Source organism: Anopheles aquasalis, chromosome 3 (assembly GCF_943734665.1).
Source record: "Anopheles aquasalis chromosome 3, idAnoAquaMG_Q_19, whole genome shotgun sequence".
In the NCBI taxonomy this organism is placed as follows: Eukaryota; Metazoa; Arthropoda; class Insecta; order Diptera; family Culicidae; genus Anopheles; species Anopheles aquasalis.
The window spans coordinates 62146049-62160953 of NC_064878.1; the positions used below are offsets into that span (position 1 = coordinate 62146049).

Consider the following 14905-nt stretch of genomic DNA (forward strand, 5'->3'; position numbering starts at 1 on the left):
CTTTGTCCGTTTAACTCTAACCGCTATAATTACGTTACTCAGACTGGTCAGTATCTCGCTGCATCGGAGCTTTCATCACGAACCAAACAACAATGGATGCCACCGAGGGTTCTCATCAATGTACATGCAACCAAGCAGCAGCAGCAGCATGATATTAATTTGCTGAAGGTTTTACCCAAATGCGCCGGCCCATAATCCGGCGAGCACGAACAGATCGACTTACTTCTCTACTTCCTTGCATACGTGCGGTCCCTCCAGGTGGTCATCCTTGATGATGTCGGTTACCGAGGCAACGCTGCTATCGATGCTGCAGCCGACCAGCACAAGTGAAGTCCACAGCACCGTCGCTGTCACCAGCAAGCTGTCGTAACGTAACCGTGGTTTCAGCATCCTCCTTCCTAATCTAGTGGGCCGTGTGGCTAAAAGTGGTCCTCCAGTTTTACAGCAACCGTTCCGTAGTGACCGCAACCAACAGCAACTTCACCGCACAAGCTATAAACTGGAAAAACCAACAACTGGTCTCCTCGGAGGCACTTCTATGTCTCTTTGCTATGCACACTAGCACACTAGTAGCGATCGCATACACTAATGTCAATCACTAGCACACTACTCGATGTACTAAAGGGAGGGAGAAAGAGAGATAGATGAGAGACACAGCATAAAGAGACAGATTTCATTCATAAATTGCCCAGTGGCCAGTTAATGCAGCCGCGCAATCACTAGTTGTCGTGAGAGATCGTATGTTGCCACACAGTCGATCACAAGTACACCTTCGCTTGGGTACACTGGCGCACAACACTACACTGTCGTTGACGTTGAGTCTTTGTTCTGGCACTCGCTGTCCTATAGAGGTTCCCCACCGTCTAAACACTTGTCACGATTGTTTGCCATTTACAGCCTGCAGCCTGCCTGCCAGCATGTGCGATCTTCTCCCCGATCCAGCTGCGTGTTCCTATCATGCGGGCTGAATCATACCATCGTCATCGACGTCATCAGATCTACGAAAGAAAAAGAAATGAAGAATGCAATCGTCAGTCCAACGGTATACTACAGTGGATACAAAGGGGGTAACAGCAAGAGGAAGCTTCTAATTAGCATCGACTATTAGCAATATAATCGTGAACCGATCAGCACACCTGTTGTCGTGATTCTAAACGGTAAAGGAGTGTAAAAATGAAGAATTGACAGGTCACAGGCGGTTTGCGAGAGTCCACCAAAGCAGGAAGTACCCACTTGTCACCTCCCCCGGGAGAGAGAGAGCATGCGTAAGCGCTGTGATGCTTATCGGTGAGATCGGATTGTCTGCGACCTCTGTGTTTGCAAAAGGGCCTCGCCATCGTGGGCTTTGTGACTTTGTTGTGTGGCAGAACGATGGAACGGGTTCTCGTGTTCGATTCCATTCCACGCGTGGACGACGTGGAGCCCAATAACCATCAGCGTCAGCCAGCGCTCGATCGCGATGGCACGGGTCACTTTCCTCTTTGTGTTCCGCCCGTTCGAATCGGTGTGTGGTCGTGCGTCGTCAATGGCTTCGATTCGAAAGAGGGAAAAATCAACGTAAAACAAATAATCCAAACACGTCCGCATGTTTGTCATAAGAAACTGCTGATCGTGCGCTTGTGAATGGAGCCGGAAACTTACGGCAAACAATCACGCTTGCGACGCAGTACGGAGGTCGTATTGCCATATAAACCACAAGTGGGGAAAGGAACGACGGAATGTGACGCATTCCGAAATACGATCTCTTTTGGCTTTTTATGGATTAAGTAATTTGTTGCCGACATTCTGCCTTGCGTACAATGGTAGCTGGCACACAGAAAGCAGCCAGTGAGTGCAACAGTGGCAGCTGCACCAGCGTTAGAATGGTTTCCGGAATGTGTGTCCAGCTAATACACCACCAACCAACCAGACCACTTGGATTCAATGAATCACACACGCAGCGTCATCGGTAACGAGGGCATCAACAAGAAAATTACCACCTCGATCTCCGGGGGGACGGGAAACAAACAAGTGTTGCTTCTGTTTTTATTCCGAAGATTTCACTGTAATCGGCCTCTTCCACGCCGCCCTTCCTAAATGGGGGGAGTTGGTCATAATGGAGGCTACTCCTGAGGCTCACGATGGAACTGTTTTCATATGCGGCACGACGACGACACACGGATATCAGCTCCCCAGAACAAACGACCAACGACGACGCCCGATTATGACAAGAACTGTGGCTACGGACAGAGAACGATTGTCACAGCCAAGGATCATGTAGCTGCAGCGAATGCCCTGTTGCAGCTGATATCTCCAAGAACGTAGCGATAAGCAGGCAGTAGGCGAGGCGACACAACACAACGACCTCAATGACTCAAGAGGGAGCGAACAGTTGCTTTTGTCTGCCGTCTACCGAGGCTAGAATTGTTACTCTGGTGGTGATAGAAGAGGGTGGCAGGGATTTCGTAATCATCGCAGTGATCTTCTCTGAAGCTGACGCACCCCAACGTCTCGTCGCATGCCGCCAGTTCCGGACATTTGGAGAGGCCAAAGACCAAACGATAGCGCAGCTCAGGCACTAGTGGCCGTTAGGTGACAACGGGAAGCCAGTGACCTACCAGCGTGAAGCTATCGTCACTCTCTGAAGCAACAATTGGCCCGGAAAGACGTTTCGATTTCGGCTTTTGAGGAGTGGAATCGAAAAAGAACTACTAAGTTTCGAAAAGGAACTTCCAAGTTGACAACAAAGAGTTACTCAATCCGATACGAATCCGAAACCAAATGGAGCGATAATTATTTAGCAACAAATTAAAACATTTGGACCCTCCCTTTTTCGGGTGGGTTTTCTGCGAGAAGAAGACCGAAACACCGAAATGGTGGATTACCGAGTGACTGTGAATTGACACCGCACCCGGGAGTCTGGGTGTCAAGTGGCGAAACGGAACAAACAAAAACGGGGTGCCAGCAACCAGTGCGGGATTTTGATGATGTTAGTTCTCGGCTTACTTTTCTCGAAGGTTTCAAACTTCACCAGCAAACGGGCACAAAACCAACTTTTAGTTTACTCAACGACGATCGAGAGCTGAGCGTATTCATGTGGCAATGATACGAGGAACGTAATGGTGGCAAACCAAAAAAGGGAAAACATTATTAGAAAGTGTCCCTCTTCCTGTAACTCAACATCATGATCACCAAAAAGTAACGTACGCACTCTGGATGGGACACGTCGTTCAGTCGCTTCGGTACTGAGGGGCCGTTTTTGGCGCGACACCTTCATTGAGACTCCAATTCGTCTTCCCGGTCGCGATGCGATGCGATGCGACGGTAATGAAGAATAATTTCGGAAGGGATAACAACTAACACGCAAGTAGTTTAATGTTCCATTGTTCCCTCAAACTGACGCTTGTTCCGCTAGTGCCAATTTTAGTAACATTTGTTGCAAAGCAAGGACAAACTTTACACGAGCTTGTGGCACACGAAGATCTCCAAGTTCGAGGGAAGTTAATGTGTTCTGTTGCTGTATGCTTATCCAACTCCACCACCAAGAAGTGCTTCGTCAGCTTCATCTCTAAAATAACAAAAAGAAACCGAAGAGCACGAACAGCACAGCTCTCAACCCAAAAAAAACCCAAAATGATTAGCCCCTCAACACAATTCACAATCGCTCTTGTTAATGGTGCTGTGTTCGCGCGATTTTAACGACTTGTCACGTCATCGCTGGTGTGTTCTGGGTGGGTGGTGTGTGGGCAAGATGCTCCTTCCATACACCACCCCACGGGACCGACAAGAGTAAACAAAAGGCAAAAGAAGCTCCGGATGGATGGCGACAGTTCTGTACAGTTGGCTCAATACATTTTTTTTCGCTTGTACACCCCGGGGGCAAACGCCGCCACCATCCTTCGTCGGATGAATCATTCGAAAGATTGCCCAACGAAAGATTTTCAACCGGTAATCCACGATGCACAGGAAATGCTGATCGTTTATAGTAGCGGGCAGTCTTCGAAAGGGAGAAGCAATAGAGCGAGCAACTGGCACGATGAACGAACCACTCGAGACGGACTACATCACCATCGGCGCCGTCGCAACCAAAGGGGGTTCATTCATCAAATGGACTTAATAGTCGACGTCCAAAGCGCGTCCTACACCTTGCGGCCCTTGGATGGCGGCACGCCAGACCACATGGTCGCGCTACCACATAAACACAACCAACTCCCGGCACATGCCACCGGTGTGAGTAGATCGGCACCGGTTTTCCGAGGAAATTTCCTTGAGTCACTTGAGTATGGCGTAACCGGTGCGCCATCTGTTCACCATCCGGACCAGCCTCACCCGTTCGCTATACCTTGAACTTCTTTTTATTTCCGTACTTCTCCGAATGTCTCACAACACGGAGTCTGTGTCTTTCGACAGTGCGATGGGTCGATTTTAAAAAGAAAATACATTCGGTAGTACGGTGGACATCATGTACTCCACCGTGTAGATGTAGGCAACCATGGGCAACGCCAAAGCGAGCAAAAGCAAACCGATGGCCATGTTTAGGAGTCTGGACAAGACGCACACAAGGCGCACGGTTGACTGCGCGAAGTGTGCAATCCAGAAGTGCAGTTCGGTGAACCGATTCGCGGCATTCGTTTCTACCGATCGGCTCTGTTCTGGTTGATAGATCGAGACGACCTTCTTCGAATACACGGGACAACTTTTCAATAAATTTTCGCACTGAAAACACAGACAGAATGAAGATTACAACCGGGACTTCCGAGAGATTCACGCAACAAACCCATAGACTCACAGAAATCAGCAACGCATGCAACCAACGCAGTATGCTTTGAAGAATCTGCAACACGAAACGGAGCACTACGATTTGCAGCGATTTCGGTACGCTGCTTGCTATGATTCCCCACATTCTAGCTTCGGACGTTGGCTTCGGTTGCGGGGGAACAGTTTCTTTTTCCGTCGTCTGCTTTTGTTGAGAACCTAACGCCATGTTTTCCGCCGCCGCTTGTACCTCTTTTCGTCTAAGCCACTCGGTATAGGTGAACTGGAGATTGGCGTTGTCTCGGTACCGGCACTTCTTCCTTTGCCTATCAGTTTGTGAGCAGAGAGATCCAGAGAGAGAGAGAGAGAGAGAGAGAATTGCATCTGAACGGTCACAGCTACAACAACAGCTGTTGGTTTCCACTTCACACTCCGCTCCTCGTCTTGACGATTTTGAATTGTCGATTCTATTTATAAACTTCCCGCGATGGAGGAGATGGGATCGCGACTTTTTACCCTTGAATACATACCACACCACCGGGTGCATGCTGGCCATGGCCGGATAATCACGGAAAAGCGGAAATCGCAATCGCCAGTCGTCAGTTTCCCAAGCCATTTTTTCACACCACCACAATCGGCACGTGAACACGAAGGCTTACTGCGTTTGACTGATTGCTCACGCGTCGCACGCTGTTGACACACAATGGTCTTGCAAGCGTAGCTTACTTTGACCGGACTTCGGACACTCTCTGACGAGGGCTGCAGTCTTTTATTCACCGAAAACGATCATAATGGCTCATAACGGCATTATGCATCAGTTAATGTGGGTCCTCACTTACAGTGCCGCCTCTATCGCTGGCCGGAATTGGGCTAAATCAACGGAGAGAAGCTGTATGCATAGTCTGCGCGCGCCTCGCGCACTCTGAGGGGTTGCTAACGGTCTGGCTTGTCACACGATCACTTGCAGGACTGCCGCACCAGCATAAACCAGCATCATTATGTGCATGGTGGCGAGCATAAACTTGCAGCGTAATGTAGCGACGATAAGAGGATGTTTCCCGTTTGACGCACATTCCCCGGGTGCAGCAAACCACCACCAAAATCGACGAATGTTCCAACAGTCTCCGATAGGTGCTGGTGGTAAGTTTTTTTCAATTATTCATGCTGCTTGGCGCATGGTGGCCCTTAGCCTAACCCCCTTCTTCCACTCCACTCATCGGAATTAGATCATGAGTCACGAGTATTTTCACTTCTTTTGAGACGTGACGACGATTGACGCTCTCCTTCAATCGCCGCACACGTCGAATGTTTTTTTTATTGAAAAAAAAAACAAAAATTGATTACCACTATCGCGCAACGGGGGGATGAGGGGTTCGCAATGCAATCGCTTATGATTAGAAGCAAAAAAAAGGCAAACATATGATTTCAACTTTCACGTCACAGGTTAATCAGTTGCAACAGAGCAAGCAGTGATGATGGGTTGCGAATTGAATCATCATACGGTTTGATTCACTTGATTGACGTCGTTCGCGGGGTTATCAGCAGGAAACTGAATCTGGAACCGAACCGCTGCTCTGCTCATACTTTGCGGAATAAAACACTGGCGCTACTGGAGCAGAAGTTTTCTTTTTCGAACGCTACAGGACGAACATCCTAGGGGAATCAGAACCGAAGAACGGTGAGTCATACCGACTCCACCCTGGGTCAACATAATTTCCCCAAACAAACAATTCCTCGAACAGTCAACAGTTCGCTAATCAGCACCCAGAACGGTGGCATGTCTGTAATCTTGACCTTTTCATTTCTACGTTTTTTTCTGCTTTCATGTGTCCTGTCGAAGGTCGCTATGCATTATTGACGACCTCTAATGGACAAACATCTAATGGTGTCGTATGGTGTGGAGTAATAGTCCTTTTCTCCACAATCAACTGATCGATATCTGTGCTAGGACGATTGACTGCGCCTGTTCCATTGCGATCCATGATGTGGTTGCCTAGGGCACCATCGTGCATGCAATAAAACTCACATGTCAGTCAGTATACACGCTATAAATATGTTCCAATCCTCGCGTGAGCTCACAGAGCACGGACTGAGGGATCGACGCTTCTATTTGATAATCTGTTAATGCCCGCATTACACGGCTTCTGATGTAACCGATTGAAATCCAGTACAAATGCGCCTAGGGAAGCAATGGATTGCAGTACGCGCACAGTGTGGCTTCGCTTTCTCGATTAAAGGGGCTTTTTTTATGCGCCAGAGTCCCGACCACCGTGAGTTGCGTGTTTTGCGTGCACTGTGTGCGCATCTGCTTATCGCTACTGTCCGCCCGTTGCTGTCTATTTGATTTTCGTTTCGCTACGAGGAAATCCGAGGAAATCCACCATTGGCACGAATGTTTCTAATGCCATTTCGGAAACAAACAAAAAAAAATCTAACGCTAATGAACTGCTAACGCATGTCATGCAGTTATAGAAGGTCATCTAAATGGCCTCCATTTGATGGAAGTAGTGGAACTGCTTAACCGAAGCTAAAACTCTCCTTAATCGACCGTATAGAGTGTGCCGGAGGCTAGGGGTGTATCTTAAGGCGGATCCTGAGCCGAAAAAGCGAAGGAATTTTGAAACATGAAGATGGATTTCGAGGTTAAGTATCGACCGAAAAAAAATGAGTTGATGATCGTGAGTCATGATCGCCGCCATACGGTACCACATGCTACATGTCCACGAGCACTAGAGGTGCTGCTGCTAGGGATGCTGCAACCTGAACGAGTGGCAAAACAATTGCGTCATCATTGGCCATCGTCGAGGTGTAGAGAGTGCGCGATTCGCTTGTAGTTAAGTTACTCTCGCCAGATGCCTCCTGCGCACAAGGGAGAAGGCCGTTAGTGACCTACATTTGCAGCGAGAGTTGCCCCCTCTGGGCGTAAGAAGAACATGCAAGTAGTGTAGGTTGAATATAGTTGACAAAAGTGGACCATGATCGCCGCGGATGAAATGATGATCCTCACAAGGTTCTGGAAGATGGAAACACAATCACACCAAAAGGGAAAACCGATCCAGTTCTGCAACATTGCATTAATGGAACTGCTATTGCTATGTAAATACCCGATAGACACATTCCTGGCAGTATCTTTTGAAACAAAAATAGCTCGAGAGAGAAAAAGAGAGAGAGAACAGCAGCAGCAACAGGGCAAAGATCATTGCTAGCTGTTCTAGAACGCGCCTTGTGAAGCACAATATGTTTTATCAGCATTTTGTTGACATCAGCGAAGCGAACCAGCGAACGTGCACGAGATGAACGAGAAACTAGTGGCGGAAAAGGCCATGGTTGCCCCTTCTGTTGCGGGCTATCTTGGACTTTTAGCCATCTTCCCGTAGGGGATCTACAACGGGACTAGGAGAAACAGTGCCAGCTGATATATCAGTCACCATAAAGACTGCATTGGAGTAGCCACTGATGAGAAAACATCGCTAGAATGTTATGACAAAAGTGGGATTTTTGTTTCATATCAAGACCGACATGCGCCTCAACATGGGGAACTACGGAGCCTTTATCGAGCGTAAAGAAAATATACCACAGCCCGTACACCAAACGCCCCTAATTCTCTTCACCTTCTTGACCTGCAACTGTCTGAGCTCTACCCATCCTCTTGCTTGGTGTCGCCAGCAGGATTAGGAATCGATTGCCCGCATACAACGCCTGACTGGAAGAGGAAAGTCCAGTTTACCCCGTCCTGGGTACCATGTGGGTAACAGATTCTTCCTCTGCCAGTACCGCGCACATATGCGGGACGAACGAAGCGTTCCCTGCGTGTCCACAAACGATTCGCAACCGCTTCTCGAATACGATCAACATGCCATGGAAGTCGCACTGATAGAGCGGCGCTACGGAAGACATTCCTCAGGCATATGGAGAGGCAAGAGGAGAAGCAGCAGAGTGTGCGCGACAAACGCGATCGCGCGAATCGATTGCAAAAAGGCCCCTTACAATGCAGGAAGGCACAGCGGCTTTTCAATAATGCAACGGGGCATCGTTACCGTCAATTGTGTGCTGTTGTGCCGGTAATTGCGACCAATCGATACCGATGACGCTGTCACCGATGCGGATCGATTCCTCATAATCGGTTCGATTGAGTTGTTTTAAGACAGAGAACAACAAGAAATTACCTAAAGATCTTTTAAGCTATTTGCTTTGCGTTCGTTGCTTACTGGGAGGGAGAGGTTTACACATCTGGCACACGCGGACACGACAGCGGTTGGAGTGGTGTACGTGATGTAAAATTGCTTGGTGAGACAATGGTAAGAATAGGGTTTTTTTTCTTGATAAAACAAACAGTCCATCGTTGGTACATCTTCTCCGAACTGTACCTTTTGTAGCACTGATGGTGGATCCATTAAAAAGGGGGTAACAGACAGGATTCTAGGAATGTCCGGTGGACCGTACTAGACGATCGCAGGAGTGCTCCAATTTCCCACGCCATAATCGAGGAATGATTAGCCCGAGGAAAGCGTTCGCACTAGAAAATTTACTTCTTGTCTTCATTTAAATTCAAAACTAGCAGAAATACGTGTCCGAATCTTTTTTTTGGAGGAGAATTTTCATTACAATTATTTGTAAAAGGTGTTTTTCATGTAAAGATTTTTGTCCTAAAAACGTCTACTTTGATGTGAAACCATTTCATATCGCATTGGGAACGATGCGAACCTACTCTGACGAATGTGAGGTAGCCTTTTTTATTTCCTGGCTCCAAATTCGATGTGAGAAGGACGTTTGAAATGGTCATTTCCGAAATGGTTGTATATGAAACAAGAATACAAAGACCATTTAGAGCTAGCTAACAAAATTCAAATGAACCTCTGACTAAATGGCTCTTCCAACGCATTAATATGTCATCAAAAGAGAGAAGCGATGCAGTTGTTCGATGCAGACATTCTGTTTCTTTTTATAAAACTCTATATAAAGTCCCCACCCCCTTTAAAGGTGCTTTACTTTGAAGTTTCTTCGAGACTGGTGACGGTGCTATCGATTTGATCGACAATACTTCCGGACCTGTACGGCTGCTTCTCTGGAATACATCTTGTCTCAACTGACTTTAATACATTCTGTGGCAGCGCAGGGAAGGGCGATAGTGGAAGCAAACTGTTTTACAATGTTTGCTCTGGTGCAATGGTGTAACGGAACGCTAGCATAGACTGCATGTTGTGTTTGTGCGTGTCACCGAAAGGGCACACAGTGCGTATTGATAAGATATCGCGCTCGTATCATCATCACAGGCCTGGTGCCTCAGGGTCAGGTTTAAGAGTTTTCCCCAAAACTCGACTCAGCCGTCAGTGTTGTTGGTGCTGCTGCTGCTGCTGCTGCTGCAGATAGCGCTCGTGCAATCCTTTGAAGAACTCCCAGAAGGTCAGATTGAGCATGGTGTGCGGTGCAACTCGAAGATACATCGGCACGAATCCCTTGTAGAACCCATGGACACCCTCGGAGCGGTAGATTTTCACGAAGCAATCGAAGATGTTCCGATAGAGCAAACCGCGGCCATCCGCAGAGACAGCTGTAAGAGGAGGACGAAGAGAGAGATAAAGACGTGAAGAGAAACAGTGCGGTGAGGTCAGGAAGGCACCCACACGCACCTTGGTTCGTCATGCGTGTCGTGGCCACATCGCACGGTGACATCAGGACACTGGTGAAGAAACCGGCCACGGTACTACTGGCCAGTGCCGTCAGGACGCGTGATTGCCGGAACGTTTCATAGCGATGCAACCAATCCTTGCACGCACTGAACGAACACATCTGAGCGGACGAACCGATGCCAAGGCGAGCCAATGTCGCCGTATTCCCCCGGAACATCCCCCGGATACCACTCTGCCGATAGATGTTAACGAAAGCCGCCACAGTCCCGCGATGATGATGCTGATACCGTGCCGTATACGTCCCGGAAGTGACCGCCTGCAGCTGTGTCTTCACCACATACACCGGACAGGATGCGGTGGCGCACGCCAACCCGGAGATTCCGCCCCAAAACAACGTCAATAGTGGCGTCAGGGCCGGATTGGTGGTACTACGCGTCCAGCCGAGATTCTCCGCCGTCTGATACGTCCCCAGCCGCACACTATTCATCGTGAACTGGTACATGAGGGCAGCCGGAAGGCCCTTCTGCAGCCCGCGCCATCCATCGGTGCGGACGACGGTGAGAAAGGACTGCCGCAGTCCGTTGTAGGATCGCTCGGTGAGATTCTTCCGGGCCATCAGCTCTCCTTCGAGCTGCTGGCGTGTCTTCAGCACATCGAGCGGATTCGTGAACAGCACCGCACACATCGACGACGCACCACCGAGCACGAAATCCATGGTCCGATCACAGCCCGGACCCGCGGACACATTCAGGCACACCACACCGACGTACCGCGCAACCGAGCCACACTGCACGCGGGATGGTGGTGAGCTGAAAATGTTGGATAAGTGATAAGTCGCTGCTCGGTCGCGACTCGCGATGATACGACGTTATCTTATCTAACTGCAATGCTTGAGGCGATCTCTAGTGTCTGGTGTAGGGGTCTTCCGCACATCTATCAAAAGCAAACAGATTCCTCAACAACAAAAAGTGAATTCTCATCTCGTGTAATCGCGTTGATCTCCGGGCAGTTGTTGATGGATCATAAAGCCAGAACTATGGGTCAGTGGATGCGAGTGCGCTCTTCTTATTCAGAAATTCCGGTTCCAGTACGTCATATTTATGCTCATCACGGATTGTCCCGCGGGATTATTCAAATTTCTCAACTTTCACGCCGATCTCCACACGTCCACGATGATCATCAGCGAGTGTCGCAACATTCCTTCGCTCCCCGGGTTAAAAGCCTCCTCGTAAAGCATTAGATAAGTCCATCCGGGGCAACTTCTCAGCAGAAAAAAACGAGTATTTAACATTTCCAAAAGGATCTTCTAGCCACGAACGACTGGGAATTAGAGGGAGCCTCTCGTCTTTTTATCTATTCCCTACGTGCGTGACTCTCCCAAAAATTCTCTTTCGTTTCGCTTTCCTTCTGTTCGTGATCCCTTGGCAACCGGTTTCGAAAGGGGACCACAGACATCCGCCGCTCGTAACCTGTCCGCCTCGTTAACGAACCGAAAGCGCAACGCAACGGAACATAGAAAATAAAAAAAACTGTATTTTCTGTATCCTCTGTTGCAGTTGGGGTTCTTGTGTTCGTTTCGACGACGACGATGCAGACCCAGCAGGCGACGAAGAGTTCATTGTGCCCACGCCACAACATAAACGAAGTGATTCCTCGCAGAGACGCGGCTGAAATCGGACAAGGGGCCGACGTCGACGTCTCGCTTCTCTCGCCCACCTTAGGATGTTTTGCTCCATTTAGTGGGCACGGAATTCGCACCGTTCGCCATAAATCTTGCGCCACACGAACGAACGAACAGACGGACGAATGGTATGCATGCGGCTGTTGCAGTACTTTTGCGTTGCAGAAACGTGATTCTCTGGAGTCATTTGCATTCGCGAGAAGATCGAGAACAGTGGCAGGATGGTGTAAACCGTGCTGGTCAAAAGCGTTGGCCTCAGTGTCCCTGACAAGGGCGATAAGGATCGCATTCCTGCAAGGACCCCCTCGCTTATCAATTCCGATTTCGTTTCCGGACACAACATGTCAGCAAACATGACAAAACATTTCTAGCCGAGGCCTTGGAGTGGCCACTTCCGGACCAAAGTTCAGGGGTTCGGACATGTTGTTGCGGTTCATGGACTGCATCGAGGAGCGATTATGTTACCGTGCAGTAGGCGGTGTACCACAGCCTACTCTCATCTCAAAACGCACAATGCCAGGGAGAGACCAGCATTTTGTATCTGGTTTTTCAAGGTTTTTTTTTGCCCCGCACAATCACACCACTATCACTTGTGGCCAATTGGTTGCGTACGATCGGTCGAATGTGAATGCGAATGCAAACAGCACACAGCACACGATGAGCGCGATGATGACGCTGGTGGTACTATGGTGTGTGCGAGAGAGCGAGACTAAACAATAATCAAGCCCGCGGCCCGCGTTGCCAGGGACGGTGGGGGAAAGATGCTGCAACGAGACTCTCCCCGGGATTGTGGCGTGCTTCTGCTGGCGAGCTGATAAAGAGAAACTCTTTCACGGGGGCACAATCGTTGTTTAGATGCCGATGTGCCGAGACGGAATACATCGGTTGGGAGGTGAAACAATGGCAATGACATTGACTGTGGCCGGACTTTGGAACATCGACCGCTCTCGGTTCAAATCGCGTGTACAACGTGCCGGATTCTCTGCTTCGGATCACCACTGTGTGTTTACGAAGCTTGCGCGGCGTCGGTGGCCGGTGGAACGGCAATGAACTTAGCTCTCCCTCCCAAGAAAACACGAACGAGATGCCACTACTCCCATCGCCCCAGAAACGTGGACCATCGCCACGAGGTAACCTAGTTTTTGGCACGATTTTCGTGTAAGTTTACTCACCTCGTGGACGGTTTTTTCGCCGCGTCGACCGTTCAATGGCTGCTGAGTCGGATTCCTGGCGATGGAAGGAGGCAAACGACACAACCAACCGAACGACCACGCAATCCAAGCAATCGCCGTATGATGTGTGAATTGAGTATGTCGTCGTTGCGTCGCCCAGCATGCCGTGTGTTTCATCGTGAGGCGCGCGAAACGCGCGGCCCACCTCCCTGCTAATAAACGCGCTGAAAGCGGTGTGCGTTCGATGGGTGGTGGGCGCTTCTGATGGGGTTGCTCCACAGCAACATGCTTTGGCCACAAACACCAGCACAGCTGTGGCGACGACGACCGGAAAACTTGTTTTACCGCTTAACGCATATTAGAACCAACCCTTCGGCCTCCGGTCGCGGACTACTGGTTTTAGGGTGGTGATGGGGAGGGGGCACATAACATCATCACGCGAGCGTGCGGACACAACTACGCACACATGAGAATCTCGAGGGGTTCTCTAATTTAGGATCTTGTACTAGCGACTTCTTTTCGTGACTTCCACAATCGCGAACACAAACACACGTATTCAGAACGCGGTAACGGAAGCATGAATTATGCGAATTTAAAACACCCACCGACGGGTGGGCCAATATCAAAACAAACAACAATCCCGACCACTCTTCCGATGATACACACATGCACGCACGCACACACTACGGGATTCGCGGCGCGGATTGATTCACGCGCCCCCTCACCCTTCCGTTTCGTGGAAAAGAATGCTAATTGCAACTTTCTCTTTGGCCGTCCTTCGCCTACGTAAAGGGGACGCCAAGGCAGTACTTACGGTGCCACAAATTATTTTCATTCGCACACAATTTGCACAATGACCTCGAAATGCGAAAAATGATGGCGCTTAATAAATTAATTTAATGGAGAATGCACTGGTGGAGGGGATGGCTAGACGCACGGTTCGGTTGTTGTAGCAACGTCTGCATGCAATCAACGGCGCCGCCGCCGCCGCCGTTGTTATTGCAGCAACAGAAGAACCGTAAACCCAACATACGTGTGTTCTGCGAAATATGCTCCTCTATTCCACGCACCAACCAGAGGAGGACGTTACACTTTGTTAATCAAAGGGAAATTAACACTCCGTGTCTCTCGGTATCATGTCACCGTGTCGTCACCACGGAACGGCGGGCACAAGAGCACGGTGGAATTGGAAATTGTTTAGCGAATGGCGGGTAAACAAAAGCAAACACGGAACGCCAGACGGTGGCCCCGGGGGAATTGTGAAATTACCGCGTAAGCTTGTTTTCTTGCACGGCACTTGTTGCAGATCACGCCGAAGAGGATTTTCACTTCTTGTTACCTTAACACTTCTCCTAACTGTTCGACGAACGCGCACCGTAATAACATGGATTACTGGGGATCGCGAGACCGACCGCTCCGCACGAAAACCGAGAGAAAAATGAGGGAGAAAAAAATCAAACTATGCTACACTGATGGCACTAACTATAATTACACAAGAGTCTCTTTTGTTTTTTTTTTGCAATGAGAGTTTGTTTGTTTGTGTAAGTTAATTTGTTTAATGAGAAATTTTGCCACTAATTGAAACACTAAATTAATTTTTGCACCAATAAATCCAAAAAAAAGGGCAACATAAAATTAACATAAAATTATGATCGAGGTGTGCTATCTGGGCACTTTGACAGAACCCC

At 49.0% G+C, this 14905-nt stretch overlaps 2 protein-coding genes across 6 annotated transcripts in view; both read right to left on the minus strand.

Moving 5' to 3' along the window:
- LOC126578122 (protein draper) overlaps positions 1 to 14638 on the minus strand; it is a 23274-nt gene extending 8636 nt beyond the window's left edge. The window contains exons 1-2 of one of the 4 annotated variants that reach the window (XM_050240411.1): positions 14557 to 14638; positions 224 to 618 (exon numbers count right to left, since the gene is read on the minus strand). In XM_050240411.1, coding sequence (XP_050096368.1) covers positions 224 to 390 — 167 coding nt within the window. In that variant the 5' untranslated portion in view covers positions 391 to 618; positions 14557 to 14638. Of the gene's footprint in view, positions 1 to 223; positions 619 to 860; positions 884 to 14250; positions 14465 to 14486 lie in introns of those variants that run through there. The other 3 variants (XM_050240410.1, XM_050240412.1, XM_050240413.1) reach the window with 3 other exon arrangements.
- On the minus strand, positions 9701 to 14219 carry LOC126578144 (solute carrier family 25 member 35-like). 2 transcript variants are annotated; one of them, XM_050240447.1, is made up of 3 exons: positions 13218 to 14219; positions 10365 to 11173; positions 9701 to 10285 (listed from the first exon to the last, which is right to left on the minus strand). In XM_050240447.1, exons 2-3 carry the CDS (start codon positions 11077 to 11079, stop codon positions 10062 to 10064), a joined length of 939 nt encoding a protein of 312 aa, XP_050096404.1. In that variant the 5' UTR covers positions 11080 to 11173; positions 13218 to 14219; the 3' UTR covers positions 9701 to 10061. The 2 variants fall into 2 exon arrangements, with proteins under 2 accessions (XP_050096404.1, XP_050096403.1); XM_050240446.1 differs by having other exon boundaries at positions 10365 to 11297.
- Positions 14639 to 14905: the final 267 nt, after the last annotated feature.

Bases quoted from the DNA above. Each gene is read 5' to 3' on its own strand.
- LOC126578144 (XM_050240447.1), bottom strand. From the start codon at position 11,079: ATGGATTTCGTGCTCGGTGGTGCGTCGTCGATGTGTGCGGTGCTGTTC. The intron at 10,286-10,364 runs GTGCGTGTGGGT...CTCCTCTTACAG, and splicing joins GACACGCATGACGAACCAAG to CTGTCTCTGCGGATGGCCGC.